This window comes from Hylobates moloch, unplaced genomic scaffold (genome assembly GCF_009828535.3).
Source record: "Hylobates moloch isolate HMO894 unplaced genomic scaffold, HMol_V3 SCAFFOLD_13, whole genome shotgun sequence".
Classification (NCBI taxonomy): domain Eukaryota; kingdom Metazoa; phylum Chordata; class Mammalia; order Primates; family Hylobatidae; genus Hylobates; species Hylobates moloch.
Window position 1 is genome coordinate 3,077,848 of NW_026652288.1, and position 24,295 is coordinate 3,102,142.

Sequence of the window (24,295 nt, forward strand, 5' to 3'; positions counted from 1 at the left end):
AAATGTTTATTCCTAGAAAACCGAAGTGACTCAGGCTGTAACTTAAGCTCGGCCAGACATTCTCTTGAGATACAGAAATTATTTAGTGGCATAAAAAAAGAAAGTTTAAACATTTTAAGTTCAATAATTGTTATCTTTCTTTTCTCCAGGCTTATAATCACAATAGAACTATTTTCCATAGTGTTCCTTAATTTCGACTATCTTCTTTTTGGACCTTTCTTATTAGAGACCATAAACATAAAGCTCGTTTCAGTGTGGTCAAGGCCCATTCTCAGTAATGGTTAATGAATAGACAGATGGATGCATTGAGGCACAGATATGTTAAGTGGCTTGCAGAAGTCATACGCGTGTTCTCTCACCATCTTTCAGACTATATTCCAGATCCGAATATTCGTCGCTTAGGCCTGTTTTGAAAAGCACTTTACTGAATCTATGTGATTGCCCTCTGCTGGCATTTCTCTATTCTTTATCTCATTTATAATGAATGCATGCTATTTGATTTTTTGATGGTTGTTATCTACTTAGTGTACATACTACAGATCACATTCCAAATCCTATTAGAAGAGAACACAATATTAACAAAAAGTTTACCTTACCCTGAGAGGTGATGCAGCCACAGGTGATACGATATAAAGGGGGTTTCTCTTGGGCTTCTTCCTCTTCTTAGCAGACGCACAGCCAGGCAGCTCTGGGTGATGGATTTTTCAAGTCCAGCTCCCTTGCCTCCTGTTGGGACTGCTCAGAGGCGGAACGCAGGCTCCAGGGCCACACGGAATCCAGTGGGAGGCTCATCCCCAGGGCCCAGGCCTGAGATGCACCTGTGCTCAGTTTCCCCTCCTCCCCACTGGTTTTCCCAGGAGCACTTCCGGAACCATTGGCTGGCTTACATCCTCTCCCTTCAGGGTCTCCTTCTGGGGAACCCAACCTAAGCAACCTACCATTCGAGCTTGCTAAAGAAATATTAAAGAATATCTGAGCATTCTGGTTTTTCTTTTATTGGAGGAAGGGTTGGTGGTCTCTACTGTTTCATTCATTTTGGGATCGTTTCTGAATGATTGCAGTGTAGCTTTGGAAATTGTGGTGTCATCCACCTGTCTCCTCTGATAATTGTCTAGACATACATACATAGAGCTCCCTAGAGAAAACCAGCATGTATTTTATAGCTGACACCGTTAAATACTTCACAAGAAATAAAGGGATCTGTCATCACTTCTGCTGGGACATCTGCGACGCCTCCTTCAAGTGTGCCAAGTATGAATGCATGCTCAGTTATGGCAAACAAACTCACTCAGCACTGATTGGATTCCAGGCTCCATGGTCCCCTTCTCGATGCGCATCTTGCACGCGGAGCTTCAGCAGTACCTGGGGAACCCACAGGAGTCGCTGGATAGACTGCACAGGGTGAAGACTGTCTGCAGCAAGGTAGGTGGTGCTGTCATTCTTCCCTGCCACGGGGAGAACGCGCCCTCCACGCCGTCCCCGCAGGACATGCCCGTGCTGTTCCCTGCCCGTCCTGCCCCGTGCACCATTGCTGCTTCTGCCTTCAGAAGGCTAGGTGACCTGCTTTGTGTGGCCTGGTAGTCGCGGCTCTTGCTGAAATCTCTTTTAGGGATGGTAAGAGTTTCTAGCAGAGCTTGAGTCCTGTAATTCTTACTGCCTGGTACTATGGGAAGCCGAAAGGCAGAGACATCTTTCTTGCCAAGGCTGCCAGCTGAAGCTTCAAGGTCAGTGTGCCAGACCACTCCTGTGTCCCACGAGTGCTCACACGCACCTGCCATGTGCAGACAGAGGTGCCGGAGCAGTACTGAAAGCAATCATGGTTTAAGCTTTCAAATCCAAGTAAGTGGTACTGCATTATGGCAACTGTCACTCATGATCCTGACTGCGAAGGCAGAGTGGAGGGTTGTGAAGTCACAGTTAACGTGCGAGCCACCAAAGTGGCACATTATTACACTAACTGACATTGGGAAGAAATGTGGGACTCAGAGGCTTCGCTGTCTACAGGCCGTTATAGAGTATTCATCTCAGATTAGGAAGGATCCTGCCTTTCTACCCATGTCACAGTGTTCCATGATGTAAGGTATGCGGAAGTACTTTGAAAACTACAACAACAAGCAGTTATTAGGAGCAGCAGCATATTGTAATTTTTGGAAAAGCTAAGATTCTTCTTGTCGAATTCCTCCTTTCACTTCCCAGCTGTTGTGATGGAAGGTTTGCGGAGTTCCAAGATGATGGTGTTAACAGTGTTCCTCGTAAGGAAAGAAGGGGCCCTCCTTATCCTTGTCTGTGGAGAAAAAACGGGCATTTCTAGGCACCTTGTTGTCCTGGGCTTTGTACCCACTTCCATTTTTTTAATACCATAACTTAAAAGATAAAAAGAAAAATTGTTTGCTTTCTGTACTATATCAGTTGATGGAGAATCATGTTACCAACTTTTTTACATTTCAACACTTTTCTTGAATCTTAAAACGGGGTTTAATTTTATTTACAGAAATCAGAAGCACATAACTTGAAATTGAGAAGTTCTAAATCAGTCACGAATTTTTCATTATCCTCCATGTCACATTGTAGGAAATCTTTATAGTATTTGAGAGAGAAAATTCTGGGCCGTAGGGTGATTTGTGGATGGAAAAGCCAAATTAGTTGAAGTAGTTTTGCAAGTCAGCTTTCCTGGTCCTGAAGTATGTCCTATTTCAGTATTATGCTCCTTAAATGCATACTACAGGCTGGGTGCAGGGGCTCATGCCTGTAATCCCAGCTACTTGGGAGGCTGAGGCATGAGAATCGCTTGAACCCAGGAGGCTGAGGTTGCAGTAAGCTGAGATCAAGCCACTGCACTCCAGTCTGGGCAACAGAGCAAGACTCTGTCTCAAAATAAAAAAAACTGCATACTACAATGTAACGATCGGGGAGCCACTTAGCACTAGCTGTGAAGCAGCAGGGACAGTGGAGCAGAGGGCAGGAGCTTCCCACACTGCTGTTCCGGGCACCTGCACTTAACTCCACCTGACAGACACCTTTGTTGCATTCATTATGAGCCAGCCACTGCTCTGAGTTCCAATATTAACTCATTTAATCCTTATCACAACCCTACGAAGGAGATGTTATTATCCCAATTTACAGATGGGGAAACTGAGGCACGGAGAGGTTAGCTAACTTAGGATCACTTGAGTTGAACCCAAGTCATCTGGCTCTAGAGTCCATGCTCTTCATCACTTGCGTGGCTTCATCACTATAACATGGCCCGTTTGAAGGGAGAAGGACCGAGAGTCCTCTCTTCCACCCTGCACCAGCATTTCTGCCCCAAGAAAGGATAGTGCTGTCCGGGATCGACTGACATCTGCTCAGAAGACCCCTGTACTGAATGGGGCCCTGCCCCTTCCCCCTGACTGATGTCTGGAGATGGGCTCGAGTCTGTGCTCTGCTCGGCTGGGCCCTCCTGAGACTCTTGCGGGGGCTTCCAAGCAACAGCAGTTGACAGCTAAGCATCGTGGGGTTGGGGAGAAACCAGAAGGGTTAGTGCAGTCACATCCTAGGAACGTTTCTCTCAGGCTGACTGGGCGTGGGGCCACCGTCAGTGAGAGAGCCACTCATGCTTCTCGTTCCCTCCGCTAGTCTACAGTTCCACCTGCCTCTCGTCGTGTGAATACATCACCACACTTCAGGCATCTCTCATGTTTAAAGATACATATTTTTTCCATGGCGTGATCCAAATATAAGCCAGCATTCCTTATGGTACTTAAATGAGGAAATCACAGTTTGTTCTAATCCCGGAAGAAAAACAAGCAGTTGGATTTATGAAAAGGTGTGTGTTGGTCTTCACCTTAAAGGATTTTCACAGTTAATCTCAATATGTAATTACTATGTGTTCATTTATGTGCTGACTTAAAATTTGACACCCTCTTGAGAGAGAGAGCTGCACTGTGGCACAGCTGGTGGATGCCTGGACCAAGAGGGAAAGACCCAGGGCATGACCACGCAGTCAGCCTTGCCTGTGCGCCACCTTCCGCAGGAGAAGAAGCACCGTTGCCAGCTTCCTCGCTCACTTCCTTGCACATTAGGGGCTCGTGGCAGCATGTGGGCATTCTTGACCTTTCTGCGGCTGGTTCAGTGTTGAACGGAGGCAGTTTTTATCTGGATGTGAACGCTGGGCACTGTTGGGGCATGGAGCGATTTGTCTCCATGCTGTCCAGAACAGCTCTATCTGAGCTTGTTCATTTATTCATGCAGCAAATGTCCTTTCAGCACCTACTGAGTACTGCACGCTGGCAGTTCGGGACTCAACAGAACGCAGCCTCGCCCTCAGTGAGTTTACAGTTTGGTAGACGATGCTTGTTTCACCTGTTCCTTTTAGGTTTGCAGCCATCACCAATACATTATGATCCTCCAAAATTTAAAAAGGGACAGTTTGTGTTCGTGCTAGAATTTCTTTACTCAAGAAGTGTGTATTAGTCCATTTGGCATTGCCATAAAGGAATACCCGAGGGTGAGTCATTTATAAAGAAAAGGTTTATTTTGGCTCACAGTCCTGCAGGCTGTACAAGAAGCACAGTGTCAGCGTCTGCTTCCGGTGAGGCCTCAGGAAGCTTTTTTTTTTTTTTTTTTTGAAACGGAGTCTCGTTCTGTCACCCAGGCTGGAGTGCAGTGGTGCTATTGGCTCACTGCAACCTCCACCTCCCAGGTTCAAGCGATTCTCCTGCCTCGCCTCCTGAGTTGCTAGGATTACAGGCGCCCACCACCACACCTGGCTCATTTTTGTATTTTTAGTAGACAGGGCTTCACCATGTTGGCCAGGCTAGCCTCGAACTCCTGACCTTAGATGATCCACCCGCCTCGGCCTCCCAAAGTACTGGGATTACAGGCATGAGCCACCGCGCCTGGCCAGGAAGCTTTTAATCATAGTAGAAAGCAAAGGGGCCGGGCGCGGTGGCTCAAGCCTGTAATCCCAGCACTTTGGGAGGCCAAGGCGGGCGGATCACGAGGTCAGGAGATCGAGACCATCCTGGCTAACACGGTGAAACCCCATCTCCACTAAAAATACAAAAACTTAGCCAGGCGTGTTGGCGGGCGCCTGTAGCCCCAGCTACTCGGGAGGCTGAGGCAGGAGAATGGCGTGAACCCGGGAGGCGGAGCTTGCAGTGAGCCGAGATCGCGCCACTGCACTCCAGCCTGGGGGACAGAGCAAGACTCCGTCTCAAAAAAAAAGAAAAAAAAAAGAAAGCAAAGGGGAAGCAAGTGTGTCACATGGTGAGAAGGAGAGCGAGAGAGGAGGAGGGAGGCACCAGACTTTTTTTGGCAATCAGATCCCAAGGTAACTAACAGAGCCAGAACTCATTCATTGCTGTAGGGACGGTACCAAGCCACCCATGAGGGATCCGCCCCCAGGACACAAACACCTCCCACCAGGCCCCACCTTCAACACTGGAGCTCACATTTCAACATGAGATTTGGAGGGGATGAATGTCCAAACTGTATCATAGTGCCAAATCTAAAAATACTAAAAGCCAGCCCACCACTATTCTGCCAGCGTTGATTTGGTGGATTAAAGTGAACGGCTTGGTGTGGCCTTCGATCCCCTCTGCTCTCCACTGGTGAATAAAGAGGGAGGTCAGACCAGAGACTCTCCAGGGTTCTCCAGCATGACGCTCTGATTTTCCCAGACCTTCGCAACTCCAGGAAGTCCTCAGGAAGTCTTAAACTAAGGATGTGTTCGCGAGACCTCTCTGTGCGTGGACTGCCCTTTGCTGCATTGTTTAAAGTATTCACCACACCTGCCCCAAACCACACGCGCACACACAGCTCTGCTCAGGACACGTGCTGTGCGTCCCAGCACTGAGGTGCAGTCACGTGTTAATGCTGCATGGATGTGTGAGGTGCTGAATGCATTATGTTGACTACCCCCTACTAATGCCCACAGCAACTGCAGGTGATTTTATTATCCTCGGTTCCCTGATGAGGAAAGTGGCCTCAGGGAGGTGAAGTATCCCCCAGACAACTGCAGTGAGGCAGTGATGGAGCCTGGCTGAGCCCCATCACACAGCTCCAGAAGCCTCGCCCTTGAGCACCACTCTGCGGTTCTCTGAAATTAGACCATCAGGATTGTGGTTTTTTCCTCCAGATACAGACTTTTCTCTGATGCTTTGTAAAGCAGGGGCTCTCAAGTTTGGTCTTAAGCGTCACTTGAACAGTTCCAGAAATTTTAGCAATCCCTACTGCACTTGCTCCTGCCAAAAATTGCTCTCAGTAGGTTCAGGGAACCGTGGACTCTTCCAGTGGGTGAGGAGAGTCAGAGTGAAAAGAAATGAGTCTAAAATGTTAAACATTCTTTCCTTCGGTGCCATTTTCCATTAGCTCCTCCCGCAGTTTACCCTCCTTGGTCTGCACCTCTGGCCCCTGGTCTTCAGCCCCACCTCAGGCTGCTAAGGGGAGCTGCGTGGGGAAGCCACCACCGCCATTCTGCACGAGAATTTCCAGTTACTCTCCTGAGCTGGGCCACACCCAGGCCGAGCCCTGGAGTCCTGGATGACCTCTCCTCTCAGGTCTTCAGGGCGGACTTGAGCAGGCGGAGGCCAGTGCTGGGGCTGCAGTCGGTGGCTGGTGGCTGGCCCGGAGCCTTGACGCTGATCTGAGATGCTTAATTCAAGGACGTTCTACAAAACTGAGATCATTGTTTCTAGAAAGAAAGCAGATACTTGGTTCATATTCCCCAAAGAACTCTGTCCCGTGTGTTTTCACTGCTTGCGTGGCATCTGTTGTTGATCTTCAAAGTAGTGTTTCCAGGCTGGAGGTCAGGAATGACTGTAGAATCAAATGCTTCAAGGGAGTAAACAGTAGCGCAAGAACCGAGCGAGGACGGCGGAAGGTTTTCATCCCGTAGTGATCAAGTCAGCGCAGAGCATTCAGGTTGCTCAGGAAATGAATGCGCTGCCATTTGTACAGATGTGTGCTGAGCCCTGCTGTCTGATAATTGCCACTCCAGCAGAAGTCAAGTCTTCTCAGGTTCAGTTCCCAGCATGATTTCCCACAGGAAAAGAAGCCGTCCTAGGTGACAGCAGAGTGAGGTGCGGGAGGGCTCGGGAGCAGCTGGAGTGACAGGCAGCGCAGTGCCTGCCCCTAGTCCTCAGACCAGGCCTCATGCAGGTTGGAGCTTGACATTCGGCTCTCAGGGGAGAGGCCAGAATAGAGCCGCCCCAGTCACCTGCGGGCTGCCGCTCACAAGAGTCGCCTGGTTTGGACGCAGTAGCTGCCGAATAGCAGAGGAAGAGGCTGGTGGGGGTGCCGCTGTCGAGCGTGCGTGGCCTCACTTGGGGAAGTGCTCGTGACATCACATTCATTTCAAAGCCAGAACTATCATTACAATGTGACCCTGATGAAGTAAGTGATATTCATTGGAGGAAGAATGCCCCAGTGTGTGAGTGGTGTAAACGGTGTGGTGAAAGGCCATGTAATTCCCCTTTTCTTATCCACGTCTCACTCAACGCATGTATTCATTTTATCATGTCATAAGACCTTCTGCTATTGAAAGAATGAAGACCATGGGGCAGGAGCGAAAATGAAGCCCAGAGAACAGCCGGTGACGCGAGGGTAGAGTGTGGAGAGCAGCCGGTGACGCGGTTACACGAGGGCGGAGGGCGTGCCGGGAGCACAATCTGGGCCGAGTCTCCTGGTAAGGGAGCAGAGCGGGAAGCTGATCCCCACGGATTCTTAGGGGGCCGACTTCTCCTGTGTTGAAGATTCACCAAAGACTGATTCGAGTCTGTGTTCAGCGTGTGTGTTTTAGATTAGAACAGTGTTGAGAATTTTTATATGGGGCCCAGTTTTAGCAGGACATCATTTAGAATCTTTACAAACGAGTTCAGGGTACTTCGTTTTATCTGTTGTCTTTGAGCCACTGAGTGAATTAGTAAATGTTTGGTGCAATTGTGATTGCATCAGTGAGGAACACATACCACGATTTAAAATAAATTTCCCATGCTGCTGAAAAATCAGTGCCGCCATCCTCTGACCCTGCTCCTCCCACGCGCCCTGCAGGCTGTCTCCCTCTGGGGTCGAGAGAGCTTCACAGACCATTTGGGAAAGCCAAGCAAACACACTTCTACAAGCCATTTGCATAAGTAGACATAATCCATACGGAATGATGCACTGTTCAAGTTGTAGTTTCATTCGTCACTGACCTGCATCTGCCCGCCCAGTCTTGAGTTCAGCTCCATCCCTCCCTGCAGTTCCGCAGCCTCCGGCTTTCCCAGCTCAGCTTGGCTGAGAGTTCCACGTTCATCCAAGTGCTTCTTTACAGACTCACTCTCAGCTGGAGGAGGCAGAGGATAAGGTACATTTTCGTGCACTCTGGAAAAGGTATTCAACAATGTCGATGAAGCTTTTGCTTCTCTATTGATAGTTGCTAATGTGGTAGTGAGAGCTTTGTTTGTAGGAAGAGTTAGTATCTTTTCTAAAGGGGTTTTTTGACAGATGGACATTCTTCAGTTTTGCTGTCTTGTTTGTTAAGTAAAGTTAGAAACATAAGCGAGAACAGGTGTGGCTGGCCTCTAACAGTCAGGGCCAGCACTCAGGGCCTGGCCACCCGCACACCGACGGTGGCCAGTTACTGCCATCACCGTGCCTGACCCAGAGGGTTTGGTTGCCCTTCTTTTCTTCTGCTTCCACAGAGAACAAATTGATTGTGGCTTAATCAGATGAGATGGGAATGACTGGCAGGTGGGGAGAAGAAAGGAAGGGCCGAGTGAGGATGGTCGTCCATGAAGGCCACGTCCCTGCTCTTTGCCATTGAAGTCCATGCTCTCTGGAACCCCGTGTGTGCTCAGAATGTGCAAGCAGGAGAAGCAGAGGGAGCAGAAAGCACTGGGCATCAGGACTTTGCAGAGGAATGTCTTGACCCGGCTGGCAGTGGAAATTCATACCTTCAGAAACCTGGAGTTCATCGTGGCCAATCCTGGGACATGGACTTAGGAATGCCCAACCCCGCCACTCAGCCGTGGCAACCTGATTCAAAACCAGATGCACCAAATGTGAACTCGAAGGCCGTAGCACTTGCCAGTGAGCCAGCCCTGAAGCGGGCATGATAGCCCAGAGAAGAGGCCTTTGATGTAAGACGATTCTTAAATCGTGCATTCTTTGTCTTGCTTTTCTTGGCACTATGTATTCTGTCAATCTGTGATCTGAATAGAAAGAAGAAAGTGTATTTTCAAGGTGTGAGGGGCCCAGAGGACACTGTCCTAAAAGCAGTGGTTGTGAGAGGCTTTGGAGTCAGGTTGACAGTCTGGAAACTTCCAGGTCCGCTCAGAAGTGCCGGCTGCATGACCAGCTGTCCAGCCTGTGTCCGCCTCGGCCTTCTTTGTGCAAGTGAGGAGCATTGCTGATCCCCCCGGGGTAGCCAGGGGGCACACGTCAGTGACCCCGCACGGTGCCTGCCAGGCATGTGGTCTGTGTTTCATGATTCTTTGAGAGCTTTGGAGCAGCTCCAAGAAGACTCTTTCACTTTGAAGAGGTCCCCTGGGAAGCTGTGGTGGGACTGGAAGGTCCAGGACTTCCCAAAATCTAAGGCTTTCCAGAACAGACCTGCTCCAACCTTTAGTCTCCACTCAGAGGGGTCCACTTAGTAAGTTCTCAGGTCCTTGGCTTAGTGCCATCTTCCCAGTAGTTTGTGTATTAGATGCCTTGGGAATAAAACCAGTTCCCTAAACCTATCCCATGATCCTGCACTCACCCACGACCCGTGACAGCCGCCAAAGGGATAGGCGCAAAGGCTCCTTCCTCAAGGCCCCCTGCAGACAGCGCTTTCCACACTGAAGGTGCCAGTGACCCAACCAGAAAACCTGCTTCACCACCTCCTGGATGACTGCATAGGATGAGAACATAGATTTGGGTCTCTTTAAATATGAATAGGTTACAAATTGCCTTTTTAAATTTGCTTGAGATCAAGTGGTAGTGGTTATATATGGAGTCAAGCAGCTGGGATATTCATTCAAGGCATATAATTTTCTTCATTCTTGGGACAAAACACAAGCAGGTTTTTAATTTTGAATAATTGATCTTCCCTCCTCTACTGTGGGCAGGTGTTGATGATTCCCCACCTTGTTAGCCTGAAGCCTGTTCATCCCTGGACTGGCCATGACATGCCCAGTGCAGTATCCCCCACGGTGGGGCTGGCAGCAGCCCCTCCACACTATGCACAGAGCAGTCCGAGTCTGGAATCGTCTCTTCAGCCCCACAGCTGTTCCATCTGTTATTTTCTGCAGACTCCTCTTCCATGCATTTCCAAGCAGCGTCTTCTCATGATTACAGTCGCTTTCAGAGATGAGCTCATGCTGATACCCAATGAAGAACCCAGTTCAGAATTTTCTTTTTTTTCTTTTTTTTTTTTGAGACAGGGGGTCTTGTTCTGTCACCCAGACTGGAGTACAGTGGCATGAACGTGGCTCACTGCAGCCTTGACCTCCCCGGTTCAAGCAATTCTTCTGCCTCGCCCTCCTGAGTAGCGGGGACTACAGGCATGTGCCACCATGCCTGGCTAATTTTTAAATTTTTTGTAGAGATAGGGTCTCACTATGTTGCCCAGGCTGGTCTTGAACTCCTGGACTCAAGCAGTTCTCCCACCTCAGCTTCCCAAAGTGCTACAACTGACTATAAGCATGAGCCACCATGTCCAGCCCAGAATTTTCAAATTAAACAAAACTAAACCTCCAACATGTTTCAGTACAGTGGCCTCAATACACTATTCCTCGTGCAAAGCCTTCAGTTAAAAGTGCTGGGTAACTTCGATTTACCTGTGTGTTGACCATCAGTTGCTGCCTAACAGATGATCTGCAACTCTGTGGGCTAAAACCACAGGGATGTATGACCTCACTATTTCTGTGGGTCTCGAGTCCAGCACAGCTTCTGGGTCGCACTGGCTCAGGTCTGTCCTGAGGTTGCAGTTAAGATGCTGACTGCAGTGTCTCACCTGAGGGCTCAGCTGGGGCTGGGGAACTGGGCTCCAGGAGGCTCCATCATACACCTGCTGAGTTCTGCTGCTATTGGTGAGAGGCTGGGTTCCTGGCCTCATGGTTCTTTCTGTAGGGCTTCTTGTGCGTCTCACAGCATAGCAGAGAGGGAGGGAGGAGGAGGAAGCCACAGTGCCTTGCACGGCCGGGTCTCAGAGGTCTCTATGTCCACTCCACCTGGTTCTGTTGGACGAGTCACTAAGTCCAGGCCACACACAAGGGATGGGAATGAGACTCTGCCTTTTGAGGAGTGTTCAGGAATGCATGGCCGCGTTTAAACTGCCACACTGTGGCCAGTCAGCTGGGTCTGTTCCACTTCAGGATACACAGGCCTCTCCTGGCCCTGCAGGACAGGCTCCCCTGCCTCCACTCCAGCCCGTCCTGGTGGTCGTGAGCTGCACTTCACCTTGCCAGGATGCGGCTCGTACTAGGAGGCCCTTGGGCTCCAAGAAGACTTCCCTTCAACCTCCAGGCACCTTGAAACTGCCCAGCAGCCAAACCTCGGAGCTGTGGAAGCTCCTGGAAGTTTCAGAGACCCACTTAATATTTAATAGTCAGTGCAGCATTAATTTCATTGCTCCCCGATCCCACATATCGAAACCTTTCACAGTTTAGTACAGCGATGATGGTGAAAGAGAAACCACAGGGAAAATCCGAGGCAGTGGAATTGTTTAATTTCTGGTTGCTTCTCCTCTAATTTGTAATTAATATCCATTCAGCATTTTTAAAGCTTACAAAATGCTTTAAGTACATTCTTATTGGAGTTCCATGATTTGTAAAACAGGCATGTGAAAAAATGGGAAGCTAAGGAAACAGGAATTCAGAGAAGGTACACTGAAGGTCAGCCTGAACTTGAACCCACGTCTTCTGGCACCAGACATCTCTGTTCTTGTCACTGCAGCACTTTGCTCTGTGTGTGGAAAGCGTGAAGGGCCCCTGCAAATGGGCATGATGCTGCCTCCTCCACAGGTTTATTTTTGTGAAATCAAACAGAATACTGTTTGTGCTTAAAAACCATCCTGCGCCCCCATCTGTAAAATACATCGTCCCCGGTACTTCCCAGCAGGCGCTAAGCACCACCCACACTGCCGGCGCCTGACCAGACAGCTCCACTGAGCTCCTGACCCAGCTTCAACCCACCGGGAACAGCTCCCAGGGAATGTGCAAGAAGGTGTGCCTCCAACACCCGGCCCTTTCTGCCCCTCGGCCCCTGTGGTCTCTGTGCCCTCCACAGTCCTTCTGCCCCTGCGGCCGGTCGCTTACTGCTGTGTGCATCTTCCTGAAGCACTTGGCACTGTTGCCTCATCTCTGTCCTCTTCCTCCTATGCCCTCGCCTGGGCCCTCAGCGGCTTCCAGCAGGGAGGATGTGGGTGCAGTGATTCGGATCATGCCCCTACTCCTCAGAGCCTCTTCCCAAACTAACCGGGTGTGGCGTGCTGGGCCTTTATTCTTTTGGGACACAAACATGGGACTGCTGATTGGACCCTGGAGTCTGGTCCTTTTGTCTGGGGCAAAAGGAACCAAGGAGGAAATTCCAGCCGCGCCACATTTGCAAACGACACACTGTCGGGCTTTTTTGCAATAACTGCATTCCTAAATATTCAGGCTTTGGATTGAGAACGTGTCTGTCACTTTCCTTTATAGAAATAACCTTTTGTAAATCAATGTACTGTTACTTTATAAAGCCAGACAACTGTCTCTAGATAGACAGCAATAAAAGCTACCAACTGTGAACTGCTGTTTCTTTTCCGTTCACTCATGGATGCTCTTCTGCATCACACTGGGACCTATTAATTGACATTAAATGACACACCCTACAAATAAAACAATAGTCGCTGAGGGTCAGAAGGTTGTGTCTGATATGCCTATGTTCGTGTCAACAATAGGGGCTTTCTCCAGCTGTCCCTTTCTCAGGCTGAAGCACCTCAGTGACCCAGATCCCTGCAGGCACTTGGCGTCGTTCCATGCGTCCCTCTTCCCCAGCCAGGAGAGTGCTTTTTGCAGAGGGAGGGGTGTAGCCTGCCTGGTGTCTCCGTCTCCTACCCATGTGCCCTCCCAGCTGGGTAGGTCTCCGTGTCCTACCCCTGCGCCTTCCCAGCTGGGTAGGTGGGTCTAGGCCGAAAGCAGCTGCTGCAGGTGGAGCTCCCGTCACTGACTTGCTCTGCGTTTGATGCCTCTACTAAGATGGAGCTTCTGTTTCTGCATTTATGCATCATTGGGGTGGGAAACTCTTTTTCCTTCTTTCTAGACCTTTCTCTTCCTGCCGCCCTTCTGAAGGACCTCATTCCCCCTTCTCCCCTCGTTAGCCATGATAGTCCACAGGGAGCGTCAGCCCCAGCGCAGCTTGTGCTGAGACCACCATGGCCCTGTGGTGTGGGCCTTCTCTCAGGCCTTGCATGCTCACTACAAAGTTCTAGCGTGTTTCTGCAGGGTTTTCCTCTCCACTCAGCACGTAGAGAGATCACCCATGGCATGGGGAGATGGCCCAGACCCACAGAGACCTCGCCGCATAGAGGATTTGCCCAGGCCCCTAGACCCCGCCACGTGAGGAGGTCACCCTGGCCCGTAGAGCTCCCGTGGTGTGCGGAGGCACAGAACAAGCACAGGAGTCTGCTGACCTGGTGCGTCACACCCTGGGGACCGCCAGTGGGCGTGTTCGAGGCTCCGCTGACCAGGGCGCTGCCAGGTCTGGCTCGGGCAGCGGCTTTGCCTCTGTGATGGGTGTCCCGTCCCTCTTTCTTCCTGTGCTCCCTCTACACTAGCCTAAGGGAAGTTAGTTTCCTTTTTTTAATAAATTTTAATTTTTGTAGATACACAGTAGGTGTTTTTGGGAGATATTTTGATAGAGGCAGGCAATGCGTAATAATCACATCAGGGTAAATGGAGTATCCATCCCCTCAAGCATTAATCCTTTGTGTTGCAACAATCCAGTTATACTCCCTTAGTTATTTTTTTAATGTACACTTAAATTACTATAGTCACCCTTGTACTAGCAAATACTAGGTCTTATTTGTTCTATTTTTGTTGTACCCATTACCATCCCCACTCCGTCCCCCACTACCGTTCCCAGCCTCTGGTAACCATCCTCCTGCTCTCCATCTCCGTGAGTTCCGTTGTTTAATGTTTAGCTCCCACAGATAAGTGAGGACATACAATGTTTGTCTTTCTGTGCCTGGCATATGTCACTTAACACAATGACCTCCAGTTCCATCCATGCTGTTATAAATGACAGGATACCATTCTTTTTTATGGCTGAATAGTACTCCATCGTGTATATGTAGCAATTCCTTTATCCCCTCATCTGCTGATGGACACTTAGGTTGCTTCCAAGTCTTGGCTGTTGTGAACAGTGCTGCAGCGCACACGGGTGTGCAGAGATCTCTGATAGACTGATTTCCTTTCTTTTCTTTGGGGTATATATCTAGGCATGGATTGCTGGGTTGTATGGTAGCTCTATTTTTTGTTTCTTGTAGAAACCTCCAACTGTTCTCCATAGTGGTTGCACTGATTTACATTCCCACCAACTGTGGACAAGGGGTGAGGGAAGTTAATTTCATGGTAACAGCAAGCCTTTCCTTTTTGTCAGTTTTTGTTCTTATGATCATTCATTAGAAGGCAGATTCACTGAAGAATGTCGTTTTACCTAGTTTAAACTGGCTAGATTCTTTTCAAGGTTACAATTTTGAACCCTACGTTGTCTCCTGAGTCATCGAGGTAGCCCAAGATAACGGTTAAGAGGAAAAATCCTTTGTGTTGACAGCCAGTTGTTCTCCAGTTTGTGTTAAGTAATGGCCCTTGCAGGTGAGGAGAGGCTGCTTTCGTCCTCAGCAGGTGTAGACCGGGGAGTCAGACGAACGGAAATCCTCACCTCCTGGGGCGGGTCATGTGGGGAGTGTTAACTGGCAAGATGATCTAAATTCTCTACCCAGATCACAGCAGCAACAACAGCTTTGCTTTCAGAGAAAAAAACACAACACAAAAGAAGTGCCCAAAAGTTACAAACCAAGCAATAAAACTGTGGAAAGTGACGTGTTGCGCAAAACGTATTTGGTACATTAAAAAGGCCACAAGCACAGTGCCCTGTAGGAATGAGACCGACATTTTCACAAAAGGTCATCATCAGTCTCATGTGACGTACTCAATGCTTTTTTTTTTTTTTTTTTAAAGACAGGGTCTTACTGTCACCGAGGCTGGAGTGCAGTGGTGCAGTCACTGGTCACTGCAGCCTTGACCTCCCAGGCTCAGGTGATCCTCCCACCTCAGCCTCCCAGGTAGCTGGGACCACAGGCACATACCACCATGCCCAGCTAATTTTTTGTATTTTTGTGGAGATGGGGTTTTGCCATGTTGCCCAAGCAGGCCTTTAACTCCTGGGCTCAAGTGACCCACCTGCCTCGGCATCCCAAAACTGTTGGGATTACAGGCTTGATGCTTTTCTTAAAAAACATATTCCCTATGTATGATGTCTGCAGATACTTCAAGAACATCATAAACACCACTTTCACCATCAGCTGGAAGCAGAGTCCCTCCCCATTCACTGTCACCCCATGCCATAGGGACTGGTGATGTTTACAGTGTGTCCCTGTGGGTGAACTGGATAAGGAAAAGATATTGCACATACACCGTGGAATACTACACAGCCATGAAAAAAAGAACCAAATCATGTCCTTTGCAGCAACATGGATGCAGCTGGAGGCCATTATGCTAAGTGAATTAACACAGAAACAGAAAACCAAATAGTGAATGTTTTCACATATAAGTAGGAGCTAAACATTGGATTCACATGGACAAAAAATAGACACCAGGGACTAGCAGTGGGGGGAGGGTGGAATGGGAGGAAGGGCTGGAAAATGATCTGCTGAGTCCCATGCTTCAATTGTATCCCCAACCTCAGCATCACCCAGTATACCCAGGTAACCTGCACACATGCCTCCTGAATCTAAAATAAAGTTGCAATTTAAAATAAAATATCAAATGTTTTAATATTTTTTAAAAGTGTGTGTGAACATCCCTTGACAAATTGTTTTCATCCAGAGAAATTTGCTGTACTGAGAATATAACAAAGTCTTAGACAAAAATTCGTTCTGATGATTTTGTCCTTCTCATTTGGAATGATTGCAGATCCTGGCCAATTTGGAGCAAGGCTTAGCAGAAGACGGCGGCATGAGCAGCGTGACTCAGGAGGGCAGACAAGGTGGGTCGGCCGGGCTTTGCTGACTAGATGCTTCCCGGACATCATTGAGAGACTGAGCCCAAAGCCTCTCGCTTCCTCTCGTTCTCCTTTGCTTTCTGTAGTCAGCACTGCACGCGTCCGTTCGTGCATTTGCGACTCACTCCTTTCTTGGGGAAGCCAAGCACATCACTGGGTGATGCTGTGGGTGCGACGTGTGGCCTCAGACCCGAACCCTGCGCACGGGGAGAAGACACGCCTTCACCACAAAAGCACACGTCCCGGAACCTGCCGTGCCGAGTGGTCTGAGTGGGCGCGAGGAAGGAGCCCAGCCCAGCCGAAGGGGCCCAGAGAGGCCTCTGCGTCGGGGACAGAGGCTCGGGAGGGTGCTTCAGGAGGAGCTGGGGAGGAAGGCGGGTGCTGCCCAGAGCCCGGGGGCAGGCTGAGGGGCCTGGGCAGTTCCCTGGAGCATTGGAAACCCCTTGGGGGACTGGGTGGGTTGACATGAGCCGATCTGCATAGTGAGGCCATGCCAGTTGCAGCTTGGGGAGTGCGTTAGCCAGGAGCAAGCTTCTGATGACGCTTGGAAACCCGGCCTGAGTGCTCCCTCCCAGGCAGCCCCACCCTAGCCTCCCTCACTCCTTGTGGCAGCATCTCCCCACAGGCCTGGTTGCCTGGTCATCTCCTCCTTCCCATAGCTTCTGTCCTACTGGATGTGCAGCCCAAGTCAAGACCGGGTGGTCTCCATTTCCGCAGGTGTGCTGGGGTTTCTGGGGAACTGCTGGCTGGTGTGAGCTGAACGTGTGTGAGGTGTGTATATGTGTGTGGTGTGTGGATGTTGAGTTTGTATGTTGTGGCATGTGGTGTGGGTGTGGTGTGTGCATGTGTGTGCACTTGTGCACTCTTTTCAGTAATTTAATTGCAAGTAGAGTAACAAGGTCTGAAGGAGAGACGTCAGCGTCTGCTCATGGATGTCCCGTTCTGCATTCTTGGCAACCAGTCATTTTACCTCTGGTTGGACTCCTGCTTTGGTGGGAATGAGCATATAGGTATCGGAGAGCAGAAGGCTGTTCCTGGGAATCTAACAGGTCACACCCGTGAGCAGGCATAAGGAGGGTAGGGGAGGATTTAGAGCAGGAAAGGAATCTGCAAAGATCATCAGAATAAATATGCAACTCATTGAGACAATCCATATTTTACATCCATTAAGAGAAGATATTCAGAATTTCTTTTCACAAAAATAATGGTATAAGGGGAACATAAGCAGCTAATGTGTTTTTAATTGCTGAAAGACAAAGTGAGTTAAGTTTTTAATTCTAGCAGTTTCTGTGTGTTCTCCTGAAGCACACACTGAATACACATCATTTCTAGGTGATTGTTATCTCACAGTGGACGCTTGGTGCCAGCGGTGGGTCAGCTTCGGCCTCCTAAATCACAGCCTCAGAGGCGGCTGGGGACACACGGCTCCCAGTGCCCAGTGATGAGGGAGGCTGGGAGCACTCCCAGGGACTGGTGCTGCCCAGGGTGGCATCTTGGCACTTCGCAGTTGGAAATGTGGACTTTTCTTGGAGGAAGTAGACACAGCACAGGTGCAAGGAGCGCTGGACAAGGGGTCAGATGGAAACATCCCTGGCCTCTCTGGACCTCAGCCTGCCTGTCAATAACATTCGTTTCAGATTAGCTCAGTCCTCCACCTGCGCCTTCCTCCTGGTCATCCCAATGATAAACAGGCGCCATTGGTCAGCCCGCCCTCCCCCGGGGCAGCTCCCAGGGGACCTTTGCAGACCCCAATAAGTCCACAAAGCCAGTTTGGAAACTACTAGAAGAGATGGGCCCTGAAGGTTTGAAATCAGTGGAGGGATGGCTGCTAACTAAAGAATGTGCAGGGGAGAGCAGGGAGGGACGGGCCAGGCCAAAGTTCGCGGTCAGCCACCGCACCGGGTGCTAGGGAAGAAAGCCGGCTGCAGGGGAGTGCCGTGTCCCCAGCGGAATGTGCCAGCCACTCGAGTTCTGAACCAGGGTGTTGCACTCCTTGGTGGAACTGGACCAGCCCATGGCCGGGAGGCAGGGGAGGCCCAGTGGCTGGGCATGGGTGGGGCCCTCCAGGTGGCCTCCCGTAGTTCAACTGTGAGAGACTGGGGGCCACCCTGGCCAGTGGCCCTCCCGGCCTTGTCGAGCTGCAGGCAGTGTCGTCGTTTCTGTCAGCTTTGCTCCTTTTCTCAGGGTTCTGGCTTTGGAAACGGGGCTCCTGGTCGGACCGTTTGGCCTTGTGTCTGGGCTGATGCTGAGCAGCCACCCTCCTGGTTCCCTAATGCCGAGGGTCTCTTCCCAAAGCCACCTCCGGTCCCAATGCGAGTGCTGTATTTTCTGCCTCAGTGCAGCCTGCAGCATATTCAGCATTCCAGGCCGAAATCCAGTGGTGTTAACAAGAGGGATCTTTTAAAGTTAAATTAGAATTCACAGGACCCAATAATTGATGGCTAGAAAGAGCCTCGAATTTATTTGTGCACTCACAGGCTGCTCTTACCTTGTAGCCTCTGTCCAGCTGTGGAGGTCACGTCTGGGCCGGGTGATGTACTCCATGGCAAACTGTCTGCTCCTGATGAAGGTACGTGGGTGGCCAAGCAAGGCTGCCATGTGATCTGGAAGAGGGGGGTCAGTGGGAGCCGCGACGGAGCCGCTGGTATAATAGATGCTGGCAGGGACGGGCCGTGCAGAGAAGCCAGCTAAGTACTGGCTTAACGGGGAGCCCAATGACACATTCTGGGGCTATATTTACTTTAATTTCTACTGCAAGAAATTTCAACAGAATGTGGAATTTAGATGATCAGATTTCACCATTGAAATGTGGGTCTAAATGATTTAATTAAAACTATTGTTCATTTCCCCCCATTTTTCTCTGAACTCCATCCCCAGAAGGTGTCCTTTGTTCTCCCTATCTTCATAGAGGGTGTTTTTTTCACCTCATGGTTTTGATTTTATGATTGATGCTTACAACACCTGAAGACAGGCTTCCCCACAAGACCTTCTTAGGACGTCACCCCAGAGCTCTCAGCCCCCAGGGAAACAGCTCAGAAATCAAGGAGCTGAACTGAGGCTGTCATTTGTTTTTCCATGTCTCCTGGCTCTCGCCAGCCGGTGCAACAGTGTTTTTTGCCTCCTCTCTTTGTTTGGAACGCACGCCACACCTGGCTCACCTCCCACACTGGGCGTCAGGGTGCCCTGTGTGCAGCTAGTGGCCCTGCAGCCAGCTGTGCGTACTGAGAGCTGCTGCAGGAATCAGCTAGCAGCAGACGCCCCGAAGCAGCGCTCATAACACCTCCTGGGCTGTTCTAAGACAGCAATCTTAACTCCCACACCCATGCGGCTTTCATGCGGCCGAGTTCATTCCTGAGCTTGATATTCAGCAAGGCAGAGCAGGCAATTTACCAGGTGGAGAACTGTGCTCACAGGCTCTGTCATGAACCCTGAAGTGGCAGCCCTGCTTTATCCACGGACCCTGCAGCATCCCCAGAGGTGACTGTGACCCCGAGCACTGCTCCGAGCAGGCTGGGTGCGGGTGTAGATTCACAGCCATCAGTGGCTCAGACATTCCATCAGGAAGACGTGCAGCCCGCACTCCGGCTTTAGCGCAGCCCCAGGGCCCAGCGCGGGGCCCCTGCCTTTAGGCTTCTGCATCTACGTCAGACTGGACGCACAAGGAGACTCAGGGCATCCTGCTCGTCCTCGGTATCAAGTGACCGTGACGCAGCCTCGCACTGCTGCAAGCCTCAGCCTCCTCCTTAAAATAAGGGCATAGATCTGAGATCTCTGAAATCCCTCCCAGCTCTGACATTCACACAGCTCTCTCCTCTCCTTCAACACACTGGATAAAGGAAATCACGGTTTTTAAGTTCCGTGGTTTTGCTCAGAGCAGGTTTTTCTTCCGCTGCCACCCCTGAGACATTCCCACTGCAGTCAGGTGGCCCGCACAGTCGCTTTGTTCTGGTCTTCACCCTCCTCCCCCCACCCCCCTTCCCTTCTCCAGCCCCCTCTGGCTTCTGCAGCAGGGCTTGCCCACCTCCGAGTGGGAGTGAAAAGTAGGCCTTCCCCCTCCTCTGCCCTGTTGGCCTCTTCACCACCCAAGGCTTGGCCAGCAACCAGGTGACCCCGAAGCACCCCGCCTGACCCCTGTGCCCCCCAAAACAGGCCATTCTCCCTGTGCTGCCTGTGGCCAGCCCTGACACCCCCACCTGGCAGTCTGAGCGGTCCGCAGTAGGCCTCCACCTGCTGAGGGCATTGTCAGCTTCACCTGAAAGTCACCAGCTTGTCAAAACATTCTTATGCAAAGACATGAAGAACCAGTTATAAATTCACAGGACTGACGTTTCACTAATCATGGGGCTAAGACTCCCCAGGGAGGAAAGTTTCCTGTCCCACTGGCGGGCTTTTATTTGCATTTTCAGACACATTAATAGAAAACGATGGAATGGGCTTTTCTTTGTGGCACTGTAGTAGTAACACCACCACCAGGCTCCAAATGTGAGTCTTCTTCCTGTATTGCTGGGACTCAGTACAGAACATATTATTGCATTTCAAAAATACTTTTACAATAGACGTGATTTAATTTGGAAGTTCAGCTTAAGCTTTCATTTTCATGAGTTAAAAAAAGGAGTAAAAAATGTTGCAATTAAAGCCAGTCCAAGCATATGCACTCTCTTGCCATCTAGTGAGCATACAGGGTATTGCAACAGTGTGTGATCTTCAGAATATGAGGTATCCTGTTAATTAAATTATGTGTATGGGCTAACAATGAGTTATTTAATCAGCCATTTAATTATCTTGAATAACATTTTTATTACAGTGAAATAAATATCAATTTAACTTCTTAACAATGAAATGTATTCATATGTTTTAGCCCTGGATAAATCTGCATGATATGCTATAATGCACAGTGGCATGTATTATAAAGCATTGGAAATGTTACTATCTCCACTCTTTAAATACTGCTTCCTCTCCTTAGGCCTCACTGTAGCCTTAGGGCACCTGCACTGGCAGACCATATGGATGCAGGTGCCTGCCACCTTAGGTGGCTTGGGCCCCCCCTCCCCCGGGTGCCCCTGGGAGGCCACTTCCCTCCTGGTGTCCCCACAGCTCGCCAGTCTGCGCATCAGAACCCGCCGTGGCTCCGCACATGATGGAAAGGAGCACACAGCTGCATCAGCTACCTTCCGTCTTGCTGAAATTAGACTGCAGAAGTCCTTTCTGGTTGCAGAATGGTTGTAAATCTAGTTTCACAGCCAGTAAACACATGTGACTGCTGAAAAGAAATGGTGAAGATTGAGCTAAAATAGGCTTGTCCCTGGAAGGAAGTCATTCATGTCCTTTACAAAGCCAATTCTACGTGATCTGGAGAGTAGGTTAAGCTCTCTTTAGGAGCTTCTTTTGGCCATTTTACCTGAAAAGGGCTGTGTTTCCTCTTCAGTAAATAAAATCACTAAGTAACAGTCAACCTAAGAAAACTTTCTAACACAATCCCAAATCTTCATCTGGTTTATTTGACGATGGGCTCCTTGAAGTGCACCCGAATTCTTCCCCCAACTGCAGCCCGGACACACAGACACGTCACAGACACGTGTCCTGTTAACACCTGAGGGACTGGCGAGCGCTACTGTCACTGAGCTGGTGGGAGTGGCTGCCGGAAGGTACAGGGGCCCCCGAGATCCCTTCTCTGCCGCCTGCCCCCTGGCCTGGAATCCAGCTTCCTCTCACATGGCTCCCAGGCCTGTGCATCTGCTCTTCTGGAAGAGCCATGCCTAAAGTAACTTCCCATGAAGGATCATGGCTTGGTTTTTTAAAAACCTGTCTTTTGTCATACTAGATTATCTTCAGAAACACTGACCCCTGGCCCCGAGCACTGAAAAAGAGTGGTTAGGGTGATGCGGCTGGCCACGGCATCGCCCACTAGCAGTGAGTGCTGCACCCCCACCATGCCCCCACCCCGCGCTCTCTGTGGTGGCCGCCTCAGCCTGGAGCATCAGTAGCATGAGTGCGGCACTGGAATGACCCAGTGACACTGCTGGGCTGATAACAAGAAAGTCAAAGCCTGCCTTTTGTTTACTTGAAACCAAAGGTGGGACGTGTGTGGGATTAGAACAGACATTGCCCAGCATGATGGGTGCTCGGAAGCCCACTTCCTTCCCCAGAGAAGCCTAGAGGGGCAGCTGCTGCTTTTCCCCGAGCTGGTGCGAGCTGGTGAGTGCAGCTCCTGTTGGAAAGCAGGGCTGCTCCCCTAAACTTCTCAGATCAGGACCAGCCCAGGGTGTGCAGGCCCCGCAGCTGCATCTGGGGTGCCATGTCTGTCCCAGCTGCAACCTCAGCCGCCCTGAGTGCCCCCATGCCAGGTCACAAAGCCCTCCCCTGTGTGAGGGAGCTCACACACACACACACACTGACGTCCACACACACGCTCACACGCACATTCATACACTCACTCGCACAACTAGACAGCAGAGACAGGCAGCAGGAAGGCGTGGGAAAGGAGACCGAGGCATGTGCTGTCTGGCTCCTCATGAGCATCAGGCCTTGAATAAAATTAGTTTTAATGAGCTGTACTCGAAGGTACTAGACTGGAGAGAGTCGTTTTGGTTTTTTTTTGTTTTTTCCTTCCTACCAAACTGGAATTGTACTTGTCTGTCTTTCTTTGTAACGTCCCAATTAGCAAGCTAGTAACTCCAGTCCCAGTTTGGAGGAAATGGAACATGTAGAAGAATAAAGAAATAAAAGTACCTTCTGGGATTATACGATGAATAAGTAAGAAGAAAAACACCATTGGTGGCCATAGTTATTGCTGACCGTGTGCTGATAGCTAAGTGCGAGAAGGCAGGGAAGTGTTTAGGGCAGGGCCTGCTGCACGGAGCTCGCTCAGTAAATGTGGCGATCACTGTCATCCTGGAGGGAGCCCGGGTTTGTTGGGGACTTGAGACAAGCTACCACTGTGTCCCACGTGACTTTGGCAAGACCTTCCTGCACTGAGACCGCTTTGCTCACGCCTGGAAAGGGTGACTGGGTCCACTCAGCATCCACCAAGTGCCTGTGATGTGAGTGAGTAGATGGACAGTGAAACTGTGCTGCCAGGCCTTGTCCTTGAGGAGGGGCCGCGGGCCAGACCACCACAGACAGGGCAGAGCGATGAGGAATCCAGCAAAGGCGTTTGGCAGAAACCAGATGCCCTGAGCACGGCAGCTGGCACAGCGCTCCTAAATGTTCCCCCACAGCTGTCTCTGAAACGGAAGGGTCTCATGCGTGCCGCACGGAGCACACGACATTCACGCACGCTGCTCTGCGAGACTGACCTCCATCGCCATACTCAGCCTCGGCAAATTTGTTTTGTGGGTTTTCTTTACATGTAAAGATTTGACCTTAGTTTCTAGCATAGAAAACGTTTAAGAGACACTTTAAATATTTGGCTTATGTATTTAGAGGATGAGACAGCGTTCGCCAAATCACATAATAACTTTGTCAGGAAAAAGAGTTAGTTGCAGTCCAAGTGAAATATGAATTGCTGTTGAGAACATGGAAGCAGGAAACAGACCCTCAGGCCCAATAAACCCCGACAGCCCCCGGTGACAGGCAGGACCCTGCCAGCGCGATGCACATGGCTCAGAATCCCGGCCCGACTGCAGTCGGGAGAGCAGCCGCCCCCTCGCAGCTGAGCACCGCATGCTGGTTTCCAGCTTCCCCCCAGCTCCTGTGTCAGCGTGTCCTCTCCACACCTCTTTATACACTTGTGCTCTTCTACACGTGTGAAACCCACAGTGCTGTTCTCAGCTCTAAAGTACGTTGGGTTTTTCTTCCCACAGGATTACGTGCTCGCCGTGGAGGCGTATCATTCGGTTATCAAGTATTACCCAGAGCAAGAGCCCCAGCTGCTCAGCGGCATCGGCCGGATTTCCCTGCAGGTACCTGTGCACGGTCAGAAAGGCCTTATGATAGTTCTTTGCTTGGATGGGCGACTGTTTGCTTTTAATCATTTTAATATAAGAAAGACTGCAGAAAATATTTCAATTCAAATGTGTGTGACCATGAAAAGGGTGGGTTCTTTCCAGGAGTTCTGGTTTGACTGTGGGAGGCCCTGCTGGCTTTTGTG

At 50.1% G+C, this 24,295-nt stretch overlaps 1 protein-coding gene across 4 annotated transcripts in view; it reads left to right on the plus strand.

Annotated features, from left to right (window-relative positions):
- The window catches only part of TRAPPC12 (trafficking protein particle complex subunit 12), a 104,408-nt gene that overhangs the window by 65,760 nt on the left and 14,353 nt on the right, over nt 1–24,295 (plus strand). For 3 of the 4 annotated variants that reach the window (XM_032172102.2, XM_032172103.2, XM_032172104.2), the window contains exons 6-9: nt 1,310–1,422; nt 16,119–16,191; nt 18,702–18,775; nt 24,009–24,107. In XM_032172102.2, coding sequence (XP_032027993.1) covers nt 1,310–1,422; nt 16,119–16,191; nt 18,702–18,775; nt 24,009–24,107 — 359 coding nt within the window. Of the gene's footprint in view, nt 1–1,309; nt 1,423–16,118; nt 16,192–16,292; nt 16,871–18,701; nt 18,776–24,008; nt 24,108–24,295 lie in introns of those variants that run through there. The other variant, XM_058426915.1, reaches the window with a different exon arrangement.